This window comes from Pseudophryne corroboree, chromosome 2 (assembly GCF_028390025.1).
Source record: "Pseudophryne corroboree isolate aPseCor3 chromosome 2, aPseCor3.hap2, whole genome shotgun sequence".
Classification (NCBI taxonomy): domain Eukaryota; kingdom Metazoa; phylum Chordata; class Amphibia; order Anura; family Myobatrachidae; genus Pseudophryne; species Pseudophryne corroboree.
Genome location: NC_086445.1, coordinates 177,318,195 through 177,339,459, shown reverse-complemented (window position 1 = coordinate 177,339,459; position 21,265 = coordinate 177,318,195). Strand labels below are relative to the sequence as shown.

At 47.9% G+C, this 21,265-nt stretch overlaps 1 protein-coding gene across 1 annotated transcript in view; it reads right to left on the bottom strand.

The window, feature by feature from the left end:
* FAIM2 (Fas apoptotic inhibitory molecule 2) overlaps positions 1 to 21,265 on the bottom strand; it is a 148,804-nt gene that overhangs the window by 19,064 nt on the left and 108,475 nt on the right. The window contains exon 10 of the mRNA XM_063952051.1: positions 18,187 to 18,282. Within this exon, the coding sequence (XP_063808121.1) occupies positions 18,187 to 18,282 (96 nt within the window). The remainder of the gene's footprint in view (positions 1 to 18,186; positions 18,283 to 21,265) is intronic.

Sequence of the window (21,265 nt, the reverse complement as noted above, 5' to 3'; positions counted from 1 at the left end):
ACACAATAAGGAAGGATTTTGAATCCCGGGTAAGACTCATACCAGCCACACCAATCACACTGTACAACCTGTGATCTGAACCCAGTTAACAGTATGATAACAGCGGAGCCTCTGAAAAGATGGCTCACGACAATAATAACCCGATTTTTGTAACTATGTACAAGTATTGCAGATAATCCGCACTTGGGATGGGCGCCCAGCATCCACTACGGACTCCGAGAAATAGAATTATCGGTAAGTAAATTCTTATTTTCTCTATCGTCCTAGTGGATGCTGGGGTTCCTGAAAGGACCATGGGGATAATACCAAAGCTCCCAAACGGGCGGGAGAGTGCGGATGACTCTGCAGCACCGAATGAGAGAACTCCAGGTCCTCCTTAGCCAGGGTATGAAATTTGTAGGATTTTACCAACGTGTTTGCCCCTGACTAAATAGCCGCTCGGCAAAGTTGTAAAGCCGAGACCCCTCGGGCAGCCGCCCAAGATAAGCCCACCTTCCTTGTGGAATGGGCATTTACATATTTTGGCTGTGGCAGGCCTGCCACAGAATGTGCAAGCTGAATTGTATTACACATCCAACTAGCAATAGTCTGCTTAGAAGCAAGAGCACCCAGTTTGTTGGGTGCATACAGGATAACAGCAAGTCAGTTTTCCTGACTCCAGCCGTCCTGGAACCTATATTTACAGGGCCCTGACAACATCTAGCAACCTGGAGTCCTCCAAGTCCCTAGTAGGCGCAAGGCACCAAAATAAGCTGGTTCAGGTGAAACACTGACACCACCTTAGGGAGATAACTGGGGACGAGTCCGCAGCTCTGCCCTGTCCAAATGGACAACCAGATATGGGCTTTTTTGAGAAAAAAACCACCAATTTGACACTCGCCTGGTCCAGGCCAGGGCCAAGAGCATGGTCACTTTTCATGTGAGATGCTTCAAATCCACAGATTTGACTGGTTTTAAACCAATGTGATTTGAGGAATCCCAGAACTACGTTGAGATCCCACAGTGCCACTGGAGGCACAAAAGGGGGTTGTATATGCAATACTCCCTTGACAAACTTCTGGACTTCAGGAACTGAAGCCACTTCTTTCTGGAAGAAAATCGACAGGGCCGAAATTTGAACCTTAATGGACCCCAATTTGAGGCCCATAGACACTCCTGTTTGCAGGAAATGCAGGAATCGACCGAGTTGAAATTTCTTCGTGGGGCCTTTCTGGCCTCACACCACGCAACATATTTTTGCCACATGTGGTGATAATGTTGTGCGGTCACCTCCTTTCTGGCTTTGACCAGGGTAGGAATGACCTCTTCCGGAATGCCTTTTTCCCTTAGGATCCGGCGTTCCACCGCCATGCCGTCAAACGCAGCTGCGGTAAGTCTTGGAACAGACATGGTACTTGCTGAAACAAGTCCCTTCTTAGCGGCAGAGGCCATAAGTCCTCTGTGAGCATCTCTTGAAGTTCCGGGTACCAAGTCCTTCTTGGCCAATCCGGAGCCATGAGTATAGTTCTTACTCCTCTACGTCTTATAAGTCTCAGTACCTTAGGTATGAGAAGCAGAGGATGGAACACATACACCGACTGGTACATCCATGGTGTTACCAGAACGTCCACAGCTATTGCCTGAGGGTCTCTTAACCTGGCGCAATACCTGTCCCGTTTTTTGTTCAGACGGGACGCCATCATGTCCACCTTTGGTATTTCCCAACGGTTTACAATCATGTGGAAAACTTCCCGATGAAGTTTCCACTCTGCCGGGTGGAGGTCGTGCCTGCTGAGGAAGTCTGCTTCCCAGTTTCCATTCCCGGAATGAAACACTGCTGACAGTGCTATCACATGATTTTCCGCCCAGCGAAAAGTCCTTGCAGTTTTTGCCATTGCCCTCCTGCTTCTTGTGTCGCCCTGTCTATTTACGTGGGCGACTGCCGTGATGTTTTTCCCACTGGATCAATACCGGCTGACCTTGAAGCAGAGGTCTTGCTAAGCTTAGAGTATTATAAATTTACCCTTAGCTCCAGTATATTTATGTGGAGAAAAGTCTCCAGACTTGATCACACTCCCTGGAAATTTTTTTTTTTTTCTTGTGTGACTGCTCCCCAGCCTCTCGGCTGGCCTCCGTGGTTACCAGCATCCAATCCTGAATGCCGAATCTGCGGCCCTCTAGAAGATGAGCACTCTGTAACCACCACAGGAGAGACACCCTTGTCCTTGGATATAGGGTTATCCGCTGATGCATCTGAAGATGCGATCCGGACCATTTGTCCAGCAGATCCCACTGAAAAATTCTTGCGTGAAATCTGCCGAATGGAATTGCTTCGTAGGAAGTCACCATCTTTACCAGGACCCTTGTGCAATGATGCACTGATTTTAGGAGGTTCCTGACTAGCTCGGATAACTCCCTGGCTTTCTCTTCCGGGAGAAACACCTTTTTCTGGACTGTGTCCAGAATCATCCCTAGGCACAGCAGACTTGTCGTCGGGATCAGCTGCGATTTTGGAGTATTTAGAATCCACCCGTGCTGTTGTAGCAGTATCCGAGATAGTGCTACTCCGACCTCCAACTGTTCCCTGGACTTTGCCCTTATCAGGAGATCGTCCAAGTAAGGGATAATTAAGACGCCTTTTCTTCGAAGAAGAATCATCATTTCGGCCATTACCTTGGTAAAGACCCGGGGTGCCGTGGACAATCCAAACGGCAGCGTGTGAAACTGATAGTGACAGTTCTGTACCACGAACCTGAGGTACCCTTAGTGAGAAGGGCAAATTTTGGACATGGAGGTAAGCATCCCTGATGTCTCGGGACACTATATAGTCCCCTTCTTCCTGGTTCGTTATCACTGCTCTGAGTGACTCCATCTTGATTTGAACCTTTGTAAGTGTTCAAATTTTTTTAGATTTAGAATAGGTCTCACCTAGCCTTCTGGCTTCAGTACCACAATATAATGTGGAATAATACCCCTTTTCTTGTTGTAGGAGGGGTAATTTGATTATCACCTGCTGGGAATACAGCTTGTGAATTGTTTCCCATACTGCCTCCTTGTCGGAGGGAGACCTTGGTAAACCAGACTTCAGGAGCCTGCGAAGGGGAAACGTCTCGACATTCCAATCTGTACCCCTGGGATACTACATGTAGGATCCAGGGGTCCTGTACGGTCCCAGCGTCATGCTGAGAGCTTGGCAGAAGCGGTGGAACGCTTCTGTTCCTGGGAATGGGCTGCCTGCTGCAGTCTTCTTCCCTTTCCTCTATCCCTGGGCAGATATGACTCTTATAGGGACGAAAGGACTGAGGCTGAAAAGACGGTGTCTTTTTCTGCAGAGATGTGACTTAGGGTAAAAACGGTGGATTTTCCAGCAGTTGCCGTGGCCACCAGGTCCGATGGACCGACCCCAAATAACTCCTCTTCCTTTATACGGCAATACACCTTTGTGCCGTTTGGAATCTGCATCACCTGACCACTGTCGTGACCATAAACATCTTCTGGCAGATATGGACATCGCACTTACTCTTGATGCCAGAGTGCAAATATCCCTCTGTGCATCTCGCATATATAGAAAATGCATCCTTTAAATGCTCTATAGTCAATAAAATACTGTCCCTGTCAAGGGTATCAATATTTTTAGTCAGGGAATCCGACCAAGCCACCCCAGCTCTGCACATCCAGGCTGAGGCGATCGCTGGTCGCAGTATAACACCAGTATGTGTGTATATACTTTTTATGATATTTTCCAGCCTCCTGTCAGCTGGCTCTTTGAGGACGGCCCTATCTATAGACGGTACCGCCACTTGTTTTGATAAGCGTGTGAGCGCCTTATCCACCCTAAGGGGTGTTTCCCAACGCGCCCTAACTTCTGGCGGGAAAGGGTATACCGCCCATAATTTTCTATCGGGGGGAACCCACGCATCATCACACACTTCATTTAATTTATCTGATTCAGGAAAAACTACGGTAGTTTTTTCACATCCCACATAATACCCTCTTTTGTGGTACTTGTAGTATCAGAAATATGTAACACCTCCTTCATTGCCCTTAACGTGTGGCCCTAATAAGGAATACGTTTGTTTATTCACCGTCGACACTGGATTCAGTGTCCGTGTCTGTGTCTGTGTCGACCAACTAACGTAAACGGGCGTTTTAAAACCCCTGACGGTGTTTCTGAGACGTCTGGACCGGAACTAATTGTTTGTCGGCCGTCTCATGTCGTCAACCGACCTTGCAGCGTGTTGACATTATCACGTAATTCCCTAAATAAGCCATCCATTCCGGTGTCGACTCCCTAGAGAGTGACATCACCATTACAGGCAATTGCTCCGCCTCCTCACCAACATCGTCCTCATACATGTCGACACACACGTACCGACACACAGCACACACACAGGGAATGCTCTGATAGAGGACAGGACCCACTAGCCCTTTGGAGAGACAGAGGGAGAGTTTGCCAGCACACACCAAAAACGCTATAATTATATAGGGACAACCTTATATAAGTGTTTTCCCTTATAGCATCTTTTATATATTTCTAACGCCAAATTAGTGCCCCCCCTCTCTGTTTTAACCCTGTTTCTGTAGTGCAGTGCAGGGGAGAGCCTGGGAGCCTTCCCTCCAGCCTTTCTGTGAGGGAAAATGGCACTGTGTGCTGAGGAGATAGGCCCCGCCCCTTTTTCGACGGGCTCGTCTCCCGCTCTTTAATGGATTCTGGCAGGGGTTAAATATCTCCATATAGCCCCCGGAGGCTATATGTGAGGTATTTTTAGCCAAAAAAGGTTTTCATTTGCCTCCCAGGGCGCCCCCCTCCCAGCGCCCTGCACCCTCAGTGACTGCCGTGTGAAGTGTGCTGAGAGGAAATGGCGCACAGCTGCAGTGCTGTGCGCTACCTTAAGAAGACTGAGGAGTCTTCTGCCGCCGATTCTGGACCTCTTCTCGTTTCAGCATCTGCAAGGGGGCCGGCGGCGAGGCTCCGGTGACCATCCAGGCTGTACCTGTGATCGTCCCTCTGGAGCTAATGTCCAGTAGCCAAAGAAGCCAATCCATCCTGCACGCAGGTGAGTTCACTTCTTCTCCCCTAAGTCCCTCGTTGCAGTGATCCTGTTGCCAGCAGGACTCACTGTAAAATAAAAAACCTAAGCTAAACTTTTCTAAGCAGCTCTCTAGGAGAGCCACCTAGATTGCACCCTTCTCGGCCGGGCACAAAAATCTAACTGAGGCTTGGAGGAGGGTCATAGGGGGAGGAGCCAGTGCACACCACCTGATCCTAAAGCTTTACTTTTTGTGCTCTGTCTCCTGCGGAGCCGCTATTCCCCATGGTCCTTTCAGGAACCCCAGCATCCACTAGGACGATAGAGAAATAGTGCGTACACACTGTGCAATCTTGCAAAAGTACTAAAGATATATTGTCAGTGGCCACACCCAAGAGTATGCTGTTGTTGACGATTTCCGCAAATTGAGCATGTAGGCCTGAGCAAAAGACGCGACTAACAACTCACAGGAGTGCACGATAGTACATACACACTGGACGATTTGAACGATTTATCGTTACGATTTGGCTCAAAATGACAGATCATCCAAAATATTGTCTAGTGTGTACCCAGCTTTATATCAGTAAAAAGTAATGGAAACACTATTAAAAGAGTTGTGGAATATCTTAAATCAAACAACTTAAAGAATCCCAAACAGCATGGATTTACTGGGGGTAGATAATGCCAAACATATCTTATTGACTGTTTTGACTCTGTGATTAAAATAATAGTTCAAGCAGGGGCCATAAATGTAGCATATCTAGACTTTAGTAAGGCATCTGACACTGTCCCACATTGCAGACTGCTAAATAAACTGAAAAGCGTGGTAATGGATTATAAAACAGCAAAATGGAGTGCATTCTAAGGAGGGGAAATGTTACCAGTGGAGTACCCCAGGAATCTACTTGAACCAGTACTATTTAATATCTTCATTGGTGACATTGCAATTGGTATTGGGAAAGTATGCCTTTTTGCAAATGACACAAAGATATGCAACAGGGTAGACAAACAAGGAGGGGTAAAACAAATGATTGAGGATCTACAGTAGGCAGACTTGAGGATGGTCAAGAATGTGGCAACCACAGTTTAATTCTAAAAATGCAAAATCATGTACTTGGGCCTTTAAAACTGAAAAGCGAAATATAGTAGCAAGGGTCGTATAAAGGATACTACTGAGGAGGGAAGGGATATAGGGGTCACTATTTCGAGTAGCTTAAAGGCAGGGAAGCAATGTAACAAAACAACGACGAAGGCAAATCAGAAGCTTGGTTGCACAGTAGAGATGAGCGCCTGAAATTTTTCGGGTTTTGTGTTTTGGTTTTGGGTTCGGTTCCGCGGCCGTGTTTTGGGTTCGAACGCGTTTTGGCAAAACCTCACCGAATTTTTTTTGTCGGATTCGGGTGTGTTTTGGATTCGGGTGTTTTTTTCAAAAAACACTAAAAAACAGCTTAAATCATAGAATTTGGGGGTCATTTTGATCCCAAAGTATTATTAACCTCAAAAACCATAATTTACACTCATTTTCAGTCTATTCTGAATACCTCACACCTCACAATATTATTTTTAGTCCTAAAATTTGCACCGAGGTCGCTGTGTGAGTAAGATAAGCGACCCTAGTGGCCGACACAAACACCGGGCCCATCTAGGAGTGGCACTGCAGTGTCACGCAGGATGTCCCTTCCAAAAAACCCTCCCCAAACAGCACATGACGCAAAGAAAAAAAGAGGCGCAATGAGGTAGCTGTGTGAGTAAGATTAGCGACCCTAGTGGCCGACACAAACACCGGGCCCATCTAGGAGTGGCACTGCAGTGTCACGCAGGATGGCCCTTCCAAAAAACCCTCCCCAAACAGCACATGACGCAAAGAAAAAAAGAGGCGCAATGAGGTAGCTGTGTGAGTAAGATTAGCGACCCTAGTGGCCGACACAAACACCGGGCCCATCTAGGAGTGGCACTGCAGTGTCACGCAGGATGTCCCTTCCAAAAAACCCTCCCCAAACAGCACATGACGCAAAGAAAAAAAGAGGCGCAATGAGGTAGCTGTGTGAGTAAGATTAGCGACCCTAGTGGCCGACACAAACACCGGGCCCATCTAGGAGTGGCACTGCAGTGTCACGCAGGATGGCCCTTCCAAAAAACCCTCCCCAAACAGCACATGACGCAAAGAAAAAAAGAGGCGCAATGAGGTAGCTGTGTGAGTAAGATTAGCGACCCTAGTGGCCGACACAAACACCGGGCCCATCTAGGAGTGGCACTGCAGTGTCACGCAGGATGTCCCTTCCAAAAAACCCTCCCCAAACAGCACATGACGCAAAGAAAAAAAGAGGCTTTTTACTGATATTTGGTGTTTTGGATTTGACATGCTCTGTACTATGACATTGGGCATCGGCCTTGGCAGACGACGTTGCTGGCATTTCATCGTCTCGGCCATGACTAGTGGCAGCAGCTTCAGCACGAGGTGGAAGTGGATCTTGATCTTTCCCTAATTTTGGAACCTCAACATTTTTGTTCTCCATATTTTAATAGGCACAACTAAAAGGCACCTCAGGTAAACAATGGAGATGGATGGATTGGATACTAGTATACAATTATGGACGGGCTGCCGAGTGCCGACACAGAGGTAGCCACAGCCGTGAACTACCGCACTGTACTGTGTCTGCTGCTAATATATAGACTGGTTGATAAAGAGATAGTATACTCGTAACTAGTATGTATGTATAAAGAAAGAAAAAAAAACCACGGTTAGGTGGTATATACAATTATGGACGGGCTGCCGAGTGCCGACACAGAGGTAGCCACAGCCGTGAACTACCGCACTGTACTGTGTCTGCTGCTAATATATAGACTGGTTGATAAAGAGATAGTATACTCGTAACTAGTATGTATGTATAAAGAAAGAAAAAAAAACCACGGTTAGGTGGTATATACAATTATGGACGGGCTGCCGAGTGCCGACACAGAGGTAGCCACAGCCGTGAACTACCGCACTGTACTGTGTCTGCTGCTAATATATAGACTGGTTGATAAAGAGATAGTATACTCGTAACTAGTATGTATGTATAAAGAAAGAAAAAAAAACCACGGTTAGGTGGTATATACAATTATGGACGGGCTGCCGAGTGCCGACACAGAGGTAGCCACAGCCGTGAACTACCGCACTGTACTGTGTCTGCTGCTAATATATAGACTGGTTGATAAAGAGATAGTATACTCGTAACTAGTATGTATGTATAAAGAAAGAAAAAAAAACCACGGTTAGGTGGTATATACAATTATGGACGGGCTGCCGAGTGCCGACACAGAGGTAGCCACAGCCGTGAACTACCGCACTGTACTGTGTCTGCTGCTAATATATAGACTGGTTGATAAAGAGATAGTATACTCGTAACTAGTATGTATGTATAAAGAAAGAAAAAAAAACCACGGTTAGGTGGTATATACAATTATGGACGGGCTGTCGAGTGCCGACACAGAGGTAGCCACAGCCGTGAACTACCGCACTGTACTGTGTCTGCTGCTAATATATAGACTGGTTGATAAAGAGATAGTATACTCGTAACTAGTATGTATGTATAAAGAAAGAAAAAAAAACCACGGTTAGGTGGTATATACAATTATGGACGGGCTGCCGAGTGCCGACACAGAGGTAGCCACAGCCGTGAACTACCGCACTGTACTGTGTCTGCTGCTAATATATAGACTGGTTGATAAAGAGATAGTATACTCGTAACTAGTATGTATGTATAAAGAAAGAAAAAAAAAAAAACCACGGTTAGGTGGTATATACAATTATGGACGGGCTGCCGAGTGCCGACACAGAGGTAGCCACAGCCGTGAACTACCGCACTGTACTGTGTCTGCTGCTAATATAGACTGGTTGATAAAGAGATAGTATACTACTAATATTATATATACTGGTGGTCAGGTCACTGGTCACTAGTCACACTGGCAGTGGCACTCCTGCAGCAAAAGTGTGCACTGTTTAATTTTAATATAATATTATGTACTCCTGGCTCCTGCTATAACCTATAACTGGCACTGCAGTAGTGCTCCCCAGTCTCCCCCACAATTATAAGCTGTGTGAGCTGAGCAGTCAGACAGATATATAATATATATAGATGATGCAGCACACTGGCCTGAGCCTGAGCAGTGCACACAGATATGGTATGTGACTGACTGAGTCACTGTGTGTATCGCTTTTTTCAGGCAGAGAACGGATATATTAAATAAACTGCACTGTGTGTCTGGTGGTCACTCACTATATAATATATTATGTACTCCTGGCTCCTGCTATAACCTATAACTGGCACTGCAGTAGTGCTCCCCAGTCTCCCCCACAATTATAAGCTGTGTGAGCTGAGCAGTCAGACAGATATATATAATATTATATATAGATAATAGATGATGCAGCACACTGGCCTGAGCCTGAGCAGTGCACACAGATATGGTATGTGACTGAGTCACTGTGTGCTGTGTATCGCTTTTTTCAGGCAGAGAACGGATTATAAAGTAAACTGCACTGTCCTCACTAGTAAACTCTCTCCACTCAGTCTCTACACTTCTACAGTAACAGTACTCCTCCTAGTCAGCTCCAGTAAATCTCTCTCAGTCTCTTATAATCTAAATGGAGAGGACGCCAGCCACGTCCTCTCCCTATCAATCTCAATGCACGTGTGAAAATGGCGGCGACGCGCGGCTCCTTATATAGAATCCGAGTCTCGCGATAGAATCCGAGCCTCGCGAGAATCCGACAGCGTCATGATGACGTTCGGGCGCGCTCGGGTTAACCGAGCAAGGCGCGAAGATCCGAGTCGCTCGGACCCGTGAAAAAAAACATGAAGTTCTGGCGGGTTCGGATTCAGAGAAACCGAACCCGCTCATCTCTATTGCACAGAGAGAGGAATCAGCAGCAGGAAACAAGAAGTAATAATGCCACTGTATAGGTCATTGGTACGGCCTCATTTGGAAAACTGTATTCAGTTTTGGAGGCCATATCTCCAGAAGGATATAAATACATTAGAGAGCATACAAATGGCAACTATAATGGTGCATGGCCTACAGCACAAAACTCTAAAAAATCTTAACATGTACACAGTGCCGTTTCTTGCGGCGGGCGAGCCGTGCAACCGCACGGGGCGCCCGCCGCGGCACTTCCTGAGCACTTTCAAACCCCCCTCCCCTCTCCTCCCGAGTGCCCAGCTCGGGGGGCGGGATTTCACGGAATGACGCGTTTGCGTCGTGACGTCACGACGCAATCGCGTCATTCCGCGAAACCCCACCCCCCGAGCTGGGCACTCGGGAGGAGGGAGAAGGGGGAGCCAAGACGGCCAGCGCTGCGCAGACGAGGAAGAGGCGGCTGAAGAGCGGGAAGAACCGCTTCAAATGTAAGTCAGCCCCTCTCCCTCTCTCTCTCTCCCTCCCCCCCACCATCACCTGCTGCTGTACTGTGTAAAATAGGGACACTTGTCTGCCGGAATGTGTAAAATGGGGACACCTGTCTGCCGGAATGTGTAAAATGGGGACACTTGCCTGCTGGAATGTGTAAAATGGGGACACCTGTCTGCCGGAATGTGTAAAATGGGGACACTTGCCTGCCGGAATGTGTAAAAATAAGAATTTACTTACCGATAATTCTATTTCTCGGAGTCCGTAGTGGATGCTGGGGTTCCTGAAAGGACCATGGGGAATAGCGGCTCCGCAGGAGACAGGGCACAAAAAAGTAAAGCTTTACTAGGTCAGGTGGTGTGCACTGGCTCCTCCCCCTATGACCCTCCTCCAGACTCCAGTTAGGTACTGTGCCCGGACGAGCATACACAATAAGGGAGGCATTTTGAATCCCGGGTAAGACTCATACCAGCCACACCAATCACACCGTACAACTTGTGATCTAAACCCAGTTAACAGTATGACAACAGAAAGGGCCTCTTAAGATGGCTCCTTAACAATAACCCGAATTAGTTAACAATAACTATGTACAAGTATTGCAGATAATCCGCACTTGGGATGGGCGCCCAGCATCCACTACGGACTCCGAGAAATAGAATTATCGGTAAGTAAATTCTTATTTTCTCTATCGTCCTAAGTGGATGCTGGGGTTCCTGAAAGGACCATGGGGATTATACCAAAGCTCCCAAACGGGCGGGAGAGTGCGGATGACTCTGCAGCACCGAATGAGAGAACTCCAGGTCCTCCTTTGCCAGGGTATCAAATTTGTAAAATTTTACAAACGTGTTCTCCCCCGACCACGTAGCTGCTCGGCAGAGTTGTAATGCCGAGACCCCTCGGGCAGCCGCCCAAGATGAGCCCACCTTCCTTGTGGAGTGGGCTTTTACAGTTTTAGGCTGTGGCAGGCCTGCCACAGAATGTGCAAGTTGAATTGTGTTACAAATCCAACGAGCAATCGACTGCTTAGAAGCAGGTGCGCCCAACTTGTTGGGTGCATACAATATAAACAGCGAGTCAGATTTTCTGACTCCAGCCGTCCTTGCAATGTATATTTTTAAGGCTCTGACAACGTCCAACAACTTGGAGTCCTCCAAGTCGCTAGTGGCCGCAGGCACCACAATAGGTTGGTTCAGATGAAATGCTGATACCACTTTAGGGAGAAAATGCGGACGAGTCCGCAGTTCTGCCCTATCCGAATGGAAGATTAGATAAGGACTTTTATAAGATAAAGCCGCCAATTCAGATACTCTCCTGGCAGAGGCCAGGGCTAGTAACATAGTCACTTTCAATGTGAGATATTTCAAATCCACCTTTTTCAATGGTTCAAACCAATGGGATTTGAGGAAATCTAAAACTACATTTAGATCCCACGGTGCCACCGGAGGCACCACAGGAGGCTGTATATGCAGTACTCCCTTGACAAAAGTCTGGACCTCAGGGACAGAGGCCAATTCTTTTTGGAAGAATATTGACAGGGCCGAAATTTGAACCTTAATGGATCCCAATTTGAGACCCATAGATAATCCTGATTGCAGGAAATGTAGGAAACGACCCAGTTGGAATTCCTCCGTCGGAACCCTCCGATCCTCGCACCACGCTACATATTTTCGCCAAATGCGGTGATAATGTTTCACGGTGACTTCCTTCCGTGCCTTAATCAAGGTAGGAATGACTTCTTCTGGAATGCCTTTCCCTTTTAGGATCTGGCGTTCAACCGCCATGCCGTCAAACGCAGCCGCGGTAAGTCTTGAAAAAGACAGGGACCCTGCTGTAGCAGGTCCCTTCTCAGAGGTAGAGGCCACGGTTCGTCCGTGAGCATCTCTTGAAGTTCCGGATACCAAGTCCTTCTCGGCCAATCCGGAACCACTAGTATTGTTCTTACTCTTCTTTGCCGTATGATCTTCAATACCTTTGGTATGAGCGGCAGAGGAGGAAACACATACACTGACTGGTACACCCAAGGAGTTACCAGTGCGTCCACAGCTATTGCCTGTGGATCTCTTGACCTGGCGCAATATTTGTCCAGTTTCTTGTTGAGGCGAGACGCCATCATGTCTACAATTGGTCTTTCCCAACGGTCTATTAACATGTTGAAGACTTCTGGATGTAGACCCCACTCTCCCGGATGAAGATCGTGTCTGCTGAGGAAGTCTGCTTCCCAGTTGTCCACGCCCGGGATGAACACTGCTGACAGTGCTATCACGTGATTCTCCGCCCAGCGAAGAATCTTGGCAGCTTCTGCCATTGCACTCCTGCTTCTTGTGCCGCCCTGCCTGTTTACATGGGCGACCGCCGTGATGTTGTCCGACTGAATCAACACCGGCTTTCCTTGCAGGAGAAGTTCCGCCTGGCTTAGAGCATTGTAGATTGCTCTTAGTTCCAGAATGTTTATGTGAAGAGACTTTTCCAGACTCGTCCATACTCCCTGGAAGTTTCTTCCTTGTGTGACTGCTCCCCAGCCTCTCAGGCTGGCGTCCGTGGTCACCAGGATCCAATCCTGAATGCCGAATCTGCGGCCTTCTAATAGGTGAGCCTTCTGCAACCACCACAGAAGTGACACCCTTGTCTTTGGTGACAGGGTTAATCGCAGGTGCATCTGCAGATGCGACCATGACCATTTGTCCAACAGATCCCTTTGGAATATTCTTGAATGGAATCTGCCGAATGGAATTGCTTCGTAAGAAGCCACCATTTTTCCCAGGACTCTTGTGCATTGATGTACTGACACTTTTCCTGGTTTTAGGAGGTTCCTGACCAGATCGGATAACTCCTTGGCTTTTTCCTCTGGAAGGAAAACCTTTTTCTGAACCGTGTCCAGAATCATTCCTAGGAACAGCAGACGAGTTGTCGGGATTAAATGGGATTTTGGAATATTCAGAATCCACCCGTGTTGTCTTAGCACCTCTTGAGATAGTGCTAAAGCTGTCTCCAGCTGTTCTCTGGACCTTGCCCTTATTAGGAGATCGTCCAAGTATGGGATAACTAATACGCCTTTTCTTCGAAGAAGAATCATCATCTCGGCCATTACCTTGGTAAAGACCCGAGGCGCCGTGGACAATCCGAACGGCAGCGTCTGAAACTGATAGTGACAGTTTTGAACAATGAACCTGAGGTACCCCTGGTGTGCGGGGTAAATCGGAACGTGTAGATACGCATCCTTGATGTCCAAGGATACCATAAAGTCCCCTTCTTCCAGGTTCGCTATCACTGCTCTGAGTGACTCCATCTTGAACTTGAACTTTTTTATGTAGAGGTTCAAGGACTTCAGATTTAGAATAGGCCTTACCGAGCCATCCGGCTTCGGTACCACAAATAGAGTGGAATAATACCCCTTTCCTTGTTGTAATAGGGGTACTTTGACTATCACCTGCTGAGCGTACAGCTTGTGAATGGCTTCCAACACCCTCTCCCTTTCGGAAGAGACGGTTGGTAAGGCAGACTTCAGGAAACGATGAGGAGGATCCGTCTCTAATTCCAACCTGTACCCCTGAGATATTATCTGCAGGATCCAGGGGTCTACCTGCGAGTGAGCCCACTGCGCGCTGTAATTTTTGAGACGGCCCCCCACTGTCCCCGAGTCCGCTTGAGAGGCCCCAGCGTCATGCTGAGGTTTTTGCAGGAGCCGGGGAGGGCTTCTGTTCCTGGGAAGGAGCTGCCTGTTGGTGTCTCTTCCCTCTTCCTCTGCCTTGTGGCAGATACGACAAGCCCTTTGCTCTCTTATTTTTGTAGGAGCGAAAAGGCTGCGGTTGAAAGGTCGGTGCCTTTCTCTGTTGGGGAGTGACTTGAGGTAAAAAAGTGGATTTCCCGGCAGTAGCCGTGGCCACCAAGTCTGATAGACCAACTCCAAATAACTCCTCCCCTTTATACGGCAAAACCTCCATGTGACGTTTTGAATCCGCATCGCCTGTCCACTGTCGTGTCCATAAGGCTCTTCTGGCTGAAATGGACATAGCACTCATCCGAGATGCCAGTGTGCAAATATCCCTCTGTGCATCACGCATATAGATAAATGCATCCTTTATTTGTTCTAACGACAGTAAAACATTGTCCCTATCTAGGGTATCAATATTTTCAATCAGGGATTCTGACCAAACTACTCCAGCACTGCACATCCAGGCAGTTGCTATAGCTGGTCGTAGTATAACACCTGCATGTGTGTATATATTCTTTTGAATAACTTCCATCTTTCTATCTGATGGATCCTTAAGTGCGGCCGTCTCAGGAGAGGGTAACGCCACTTGATTGGATAAGCGTGTGAGCGCCTTGTCCACCTTAGGGGGTGTTTCCCAGCGCGCCCTAACCTCTGGCGGGAAAGGGTATAATGCCAATAACTTTTTTGAAATTATCAACTTTTTATCAGGAGCAACCCACGCTTCATCACACACGTCATTTAATTCTTCTGATTCAGGAAAAACTGTTTGTAGTTTTTTCACACCATACATAATACCCTGTTTTACGGTATCTGTAGTATCAGCTAAATGTAACGTCTCCTTCATTGCCAAAATCATATAACGTGTGGCCCTACTGGAAAATACGTTTGAATTTCTACCGTCGTCACTGGAATCAGTGCCCGTGTCTGGGTCTGTGTCGACCGACTGAGGCAAAGGGCGTTTTACAGCCCCTGACGGTGTTTGAGGCGCCTGGACAGGCATTAATTGATTGTCCGGCCGCCTCATGTCCTCAACTGACTGTTTAAGGGAAGATAAACCATCACGTAATTCCACAAATAAAGGCATCCATTCTGGTGTCGACCCCCTGGGGGGTGACATCTGCATATTTGGCAATTGCTCCGCCTCCACACCAATATCGTCCTCATACATGTCGACACCACGTACCGACACACACCGCAAACTCACAGGGAATGCTCTAATGAAGACAGGACCCACTAGCCCTTTTGGGGAGACAGAGGGAGAGTCTGCCAGCACACACCACAAAGCGCTATATATACAAGGGATATCCTTATATTAAGTGCTCCCTTATAGCTGCTTTAATATATATATATATAGCCATTAATGTGCCCCCCCTCTCTGTTTTACCCTGTTTCTGTAGTGCAGTGCAGGGGAGAGACCTGGGAGCCGTTCTGACCAGCGGAGCTGTGACAGAAAATGGCGCCGTGTGCTGAGGAGATAGGCCCCGCCCCTTTTTCGGCGGGTTCTTCTCCCGCTATTTTTCCAGTCAGGCAGGGGTTAAATATCTCCATATAGCCCCTATGGGCTATATGTGAGGTATTTTTAGCCTTGTATAAGGTTTATATTTGCCTCTCAGAGCGCCCCCCCCCAGCGCTCTGCACCCTCAGTGACTGCCCAGTGAAGTGTGCTGAGAGGAAAATGGCGCACAGCTGCAGTGCTGTGCGCTACCTTATGAAGACTGAGGAGTCTTCAGCCGCCGGTTTCCGGACCTCTTCACGCTTCAGCATCTGCAAGGGGGTCGGCGGCGCGGCTCCGGGACCGGACTCCACGGCTGGGCCTGTGTTCGATCCCTCTGGAGCTAATGGTGTCCAGTAGCCAAGCAGCAAATCCACTCTGCATGCAGGTGAGTTTACTACTTTCCCCCTAAGTCCCACGTTGCAGTGATCCTGTTGCCAGCAGGACTCACTGTAAAGAAAAAAACCTAAACTAAACTTTCTCTAAGCAGCTCTTTAGGAGAGCCACCTAGATTGCACCCTTCTCGTTCGGGCACAAAATCTAACTGGAGTCTGGAGGAGGGTCATAGGGGGAGGAGCCAGTGCACACCACCTGACCTAGTAAAGCTTTACTTTTTTGTGCCCTGTCTCCTGCGGAGCCGCTATTCCCCATGGTCCTTTCAGGAACCCCAGCATCCACTTAGGACGATAGAGAAATAGGGACACTTGTCTGCCGGAATGTGTAAAATGGGGACACCTGTCTGCCGGAATGTGTAAAATGGGGACCCTTTTCTGCCGTAATGTGTAAAATGGGGGCACGTGCCTGCCGCAATGTGTAAAATGGGGGCACGTGCCTGCCGCAATGTGTAAAATGTGAACACTTGTCTGCCGCAATGTGTAAAATGGGGACACTTTCCTGCCATGCTGTGTAAAATGGGGGCACGTGCCAGCCGCAATGTGTAAAATGGGGACATTTGCCTGCCATGCTGTGTAAAATGGGGGCACATGCCTGCCGCAATGTGTAAAATGGGGACACTTTCCTGCCGCAATGTGTAAAATGTGAACACTTGCCTGCCGTAATGTGTAAAATGGGGGCACGTGCCTGCCGCAATGTGTAAAATGGGGACACTTTCCTGCCGCAATGTGTAAAATGGGGACACTTTCCTGCCGCAATGTGTAAAATGGGGACCTGTGCCTGCCGCAGTGTGTAAAATGGGGACACATTCCTGCCGCAATGTGTAAAATGGGGACACTTTCCTGCCGCAATGTGTAAAATGGGGACACTTTCCTGCCGCAATGTGTAAAATGTGAACACTTGCCTGCCGTACTGTGTAAAATGGAGGCACGTGCCTGCCGCAATGTGTAAAATGGGGACACTTTCCTGCCGCAATGTGTAAAATGGGGGCACGTGCCTGCCGCAATGTGTAAAATGGGGACACTTGCCTACCGTGCTGTGTAAAATGGGGACACTTGCCTACCGTGCTGTGTAAAATGGGGACACTTGCCTGCCGTGCTGTGTAAAATGGGGACACTTGCCTGCCGTGCTGTGTAAAATGGGGTCGCGTGCCTGCTGTAATGTGTACAATGAGGACTTTTTTTTTTTTTATCGTGTGGTGGCCGTGATGATGAGATCAGATGAGGCCACACCCATCTTAACAAAGCCACGCCCATTTTAACGATGTCACGCCCCCTTGCCGGGAGTGCGCGCCTTTATATCTATGGGGGGGCGCGGCGCATTTTTTCTTATGTGAATGGGGGGATGGGGGGGGCGCATTTTTAAATCTCGCACTGGGAGCCAAATTGGCTAGAAACGGCCCTGCATGTACAGTTTTGGAGCAGAGAAGGGAAAGTGGGGACGTGATAGAACCTTTCAAATATACTAAGGGTTTTCTCACAAGGTCCAGCAGGAAGACACTCTTCAAAGTACGAGAAGTATTAGAACTCAAGGACTGGAGGGAGGGAGGGAATTTTGTTGTGTTTTTACAATGACAATAAATTAATATCTATCTCTAGGACTATCTATCTGTATCTAGGGGATCAGTATGAAAAACCAGCGTCCGGGATCCCGGCTGTCAGTGTACTGACAGAGGGATCCCGGCCACCAGTATGCTGGCAGCAGGGCGAGCACTAGAAAGCCCCTTGCAGGCTCGCTGTGCTTGACACGCTGCGGGCAGGGTGGCTCGCTGCTCTCGCCACAGGTTCGATTCTCCCTCTATGGCTGTCGTGGACACTCATAGAGGGAGAAAAGCCTGCGGCTCTGGGATTCCGGCGGCTGTAATTCTATGTTTCTATGTTTAATTAGACTGTGCATTTAGCATTTCTCTTTTCTAAACTCTGCCTACATGTGATTGCCGGTTGCTACCTAGTTACACATCTTCATCCGCAAGAGAAGACGTGACTGAGATGAGTACAATTCAGCATTCGCCCTTAGCTGTGTGCCCTCAGCTCTGAAATGTGCAATGCACAAGTACACAAAGTATGCCAGCAAAACAGACTGTGTCATCGCCACTTACGCTAAATCGACCGCCATTAAGTATTTTAAAGGTAAATAACACAAATTAGCTGTGTTGCAACACTACAACAGCTGAGAGTCTTGTACCAGATACTTACATACTGGAATGGGATGAGGATGACAAGGGACAGTCCACTGAAGAGCAGGACCATGGCAAGCACGAAGAGAACACCATGATATGAAGTGAAGTCAACCTGTGCGAGGGAAGACACAAGAAAAACGTTAGTATGTGAGATGACACCGCAAATCGCACCATCAAGCCCCACCCAACTCGGTGAAGTAGGCGTGAATTACACTAAATACAGAAGTGGTCAATATGAGGGATATAGAAAGTTTGATCTCCCCTTTATCATGTCCTCAAACTAGAGACACTATACAGCGTGCATCCATATGGCACTAATGGGTGGTCTTCAGGTTGCCGACTGTCGGGATCCCGGCGCACAGTATACCGGCACCGGAATCCCGACAGCCCGCATACGACAGTTTTTCTCCCTCGTGGGGGTCCACGCCCCCCCTGGAGGGAGAATAAATAGCGTGGCGCGCCCGCAGCGTGGCAAGCGCAGAGAGCCCGCAAGGGGCTCATTTGCGCTCGCCACGCTGTCGGTATGCCGGCGGTCGGGTTTCCGGCGCCGGTATGATGGTCGCTGGGAGCCCGGCCGCCGGCATACCATATCACACCTGCACTAATATATTGCTGATATAGGCCCTACTTTTAGCAGCATTGCAAACACAAAGCCGCCGCCCTCTGGGAGTGTATCTTAGCATAGCAGAATTGCTAACGAAAGATTAGCAATTCTGCTATTAAGTATTTCCTTGCAGTTTCTGAGTAGCTCCAGACCTACTCCTAGATCGCGATCACCTCAGTCCGTTTAGTTCCTGGTTTGATGTCACAAACACGCCCAGCGTCCGGCCAGCCACTCCCCCGTTTCTCCAGCCACTCCTGCGTTTTTACCTGGCACGCTTGCGTTTTTTAGCACACTCCCTGAAAACGGCCAGTTTCCGCCCAGAAACACCCACTTCCTGTCAATCACACTACGATCAGCAAAGCGATTGAAAAGCTTTGTTCGCCCGTGAGTTAAATAGCATAGTTTTGTGTAAAATCGCTTAGCGCGTGCGCCCTGCTGTGCATATGCATGCGCAGAACTGCCGGATTTTAGCCTGTTAGCATTTCTGCTAAAAATAGCAGCGAGCGAACAACTCGGAATGACCACCATAGACTACTAAGGTAGCACTGTTTTAAACACATGGTTACTGATTCAAAAAATAAAATAGTCCACACTGATATAGGAAAAATAAAGCTGTCACCTTCTTTTTTACCAAATACAATACTAATTGTAGAGCTCATTTATTAACAATATTTTTTGGTACACTGGGCCTGATTCAGGTTTGTAAGCAAAGCAAAAAAACACACAACTGGGCAAAACAAGTTGCACTGCTTTATTTTGACACTGCAGTTTAGATTTGAGTTTGAACACCCCCCCACATCTAACTCTATCTGCACATATTACATCTGCCCCACCTGCAGTGCAGCATGACTTTGCCCAGCTGTGTGCTTTTTTGCTTTGCTTAAGCTGGGCACACACTACACAATTATCTGGCAGATAATCTGCCAGATCTGGCTGGTTAGAATGAAAATGTAGTAACGGATGAGAACAAATGACAATCGACTATTTGCTCCCAGACTCTGGAAAATGGGCAGAACCTGTTGTTTAGATAAATTGGTTTCATCACGCATTTCACCATTTTGTATGAACGACAAGTTTTGTCCATTTTCCACTGTTTTGGAGCAAACGGTCAACTGTCATTCACTTTCATCCATTACCAGATTTTCATTCCAACCAGCCAGATCTGGGAGATTATGTGCCAGATAATTATATAGTATATGCCCTGCTTTACAATCTGAATCAGGCCCATTAACCCCTTCAGTGGCATGCCCGGACAATTTCCGGGGCCAACTGCGCTGGGCAGACTGGCAACCCTGGAAATTTTCTGGGGCATGCCACTGCTCCCCCCCCTCCACCATGCACTCCGCTCAGCCGGTGGACTTCGCTATCGCGTCATGATGCGATCGCGTTGTGACATCGACGCAATCGCGTCACTGTGCAAAACTCTGCCAGCTGAGCGGAGTACAAGGGAGGAGGGGGGGAGGAGAGGATTTTAGTGCTGTCGGGCTAGTGCCTGCCAGCAAATGCTACCCGGGGGATGGACATCGGTGGGTTATCCATCAATGGTCATCATCGATGGATAACCTCGATGGTGTAAAACCATCTGGAATGGATCCATCGATGGTTTTACCAATCGATGGTCATCCCTGCTGTATAGTAAAAATGCAAACCAGGTGGCATGTCTTAGTGTGTGTCGGGGGCGGAGCTAAGCTCCGTGACCTGACACTTTGAGAAAAAAAAATATTTGGTAGCACTGAACCATCGATGGCGGGAAACCATCTGGTCCTCCCCCATCAATGGTAAAAGTATTCAACATCGGTCATAGACCAACAATGATTTTGAATCATCGATGGTCGATGGCCATCCCTAGCTACCCCTGGCAACGAGCATTCCCTAAGGCAACTAGCATTCCCCGTAGCAACGAGCATGGATCCCAGAGCAAAAAAAACCTGGCAAAATGCATGACACAGCGCGTGAAACCCCTGGCAACGCTCATTAAACCTCTGGCAGTGCGCAGGTAAAAGAAATTAAAAACCTGCCCTGGGAGGTGTGACCAAATTCCAAAAAGTCACCACTGAAGGGGTTAAGCATAAAAAGCACATGGTGACAACTGGTCAGGTAAATGTGATTTCCTGTCAGAATGGACATAGTTATATAGAGCAGCTACATAGCTGAGTACACACTGGGAATAAGCAAAACAGAGCATCAGGGCACATATGTAGACTCTGTATGTGTCTACTTACAACAACCCATGGCCTAGTTCTCCAATAAAACAAGTTTACTTGTAGCCCAGGTCATTCTGCCCTGGATCTTTTGTTGTATACTGTATAAACCTGAGGTGTTTGAACCTCACTAAGATAGCTCTGCCCATTATGCCACTTGCAGGGATATCCATAAAACCTGACCTGTAAGGGGGGGGGGAATCTTGAGGACCGCGTTTAGGAACCACTGGCACACGTAAAGAACAAAAGAAGTCACAAGGGTACAGATAAAATTCACATACTGTATTTGC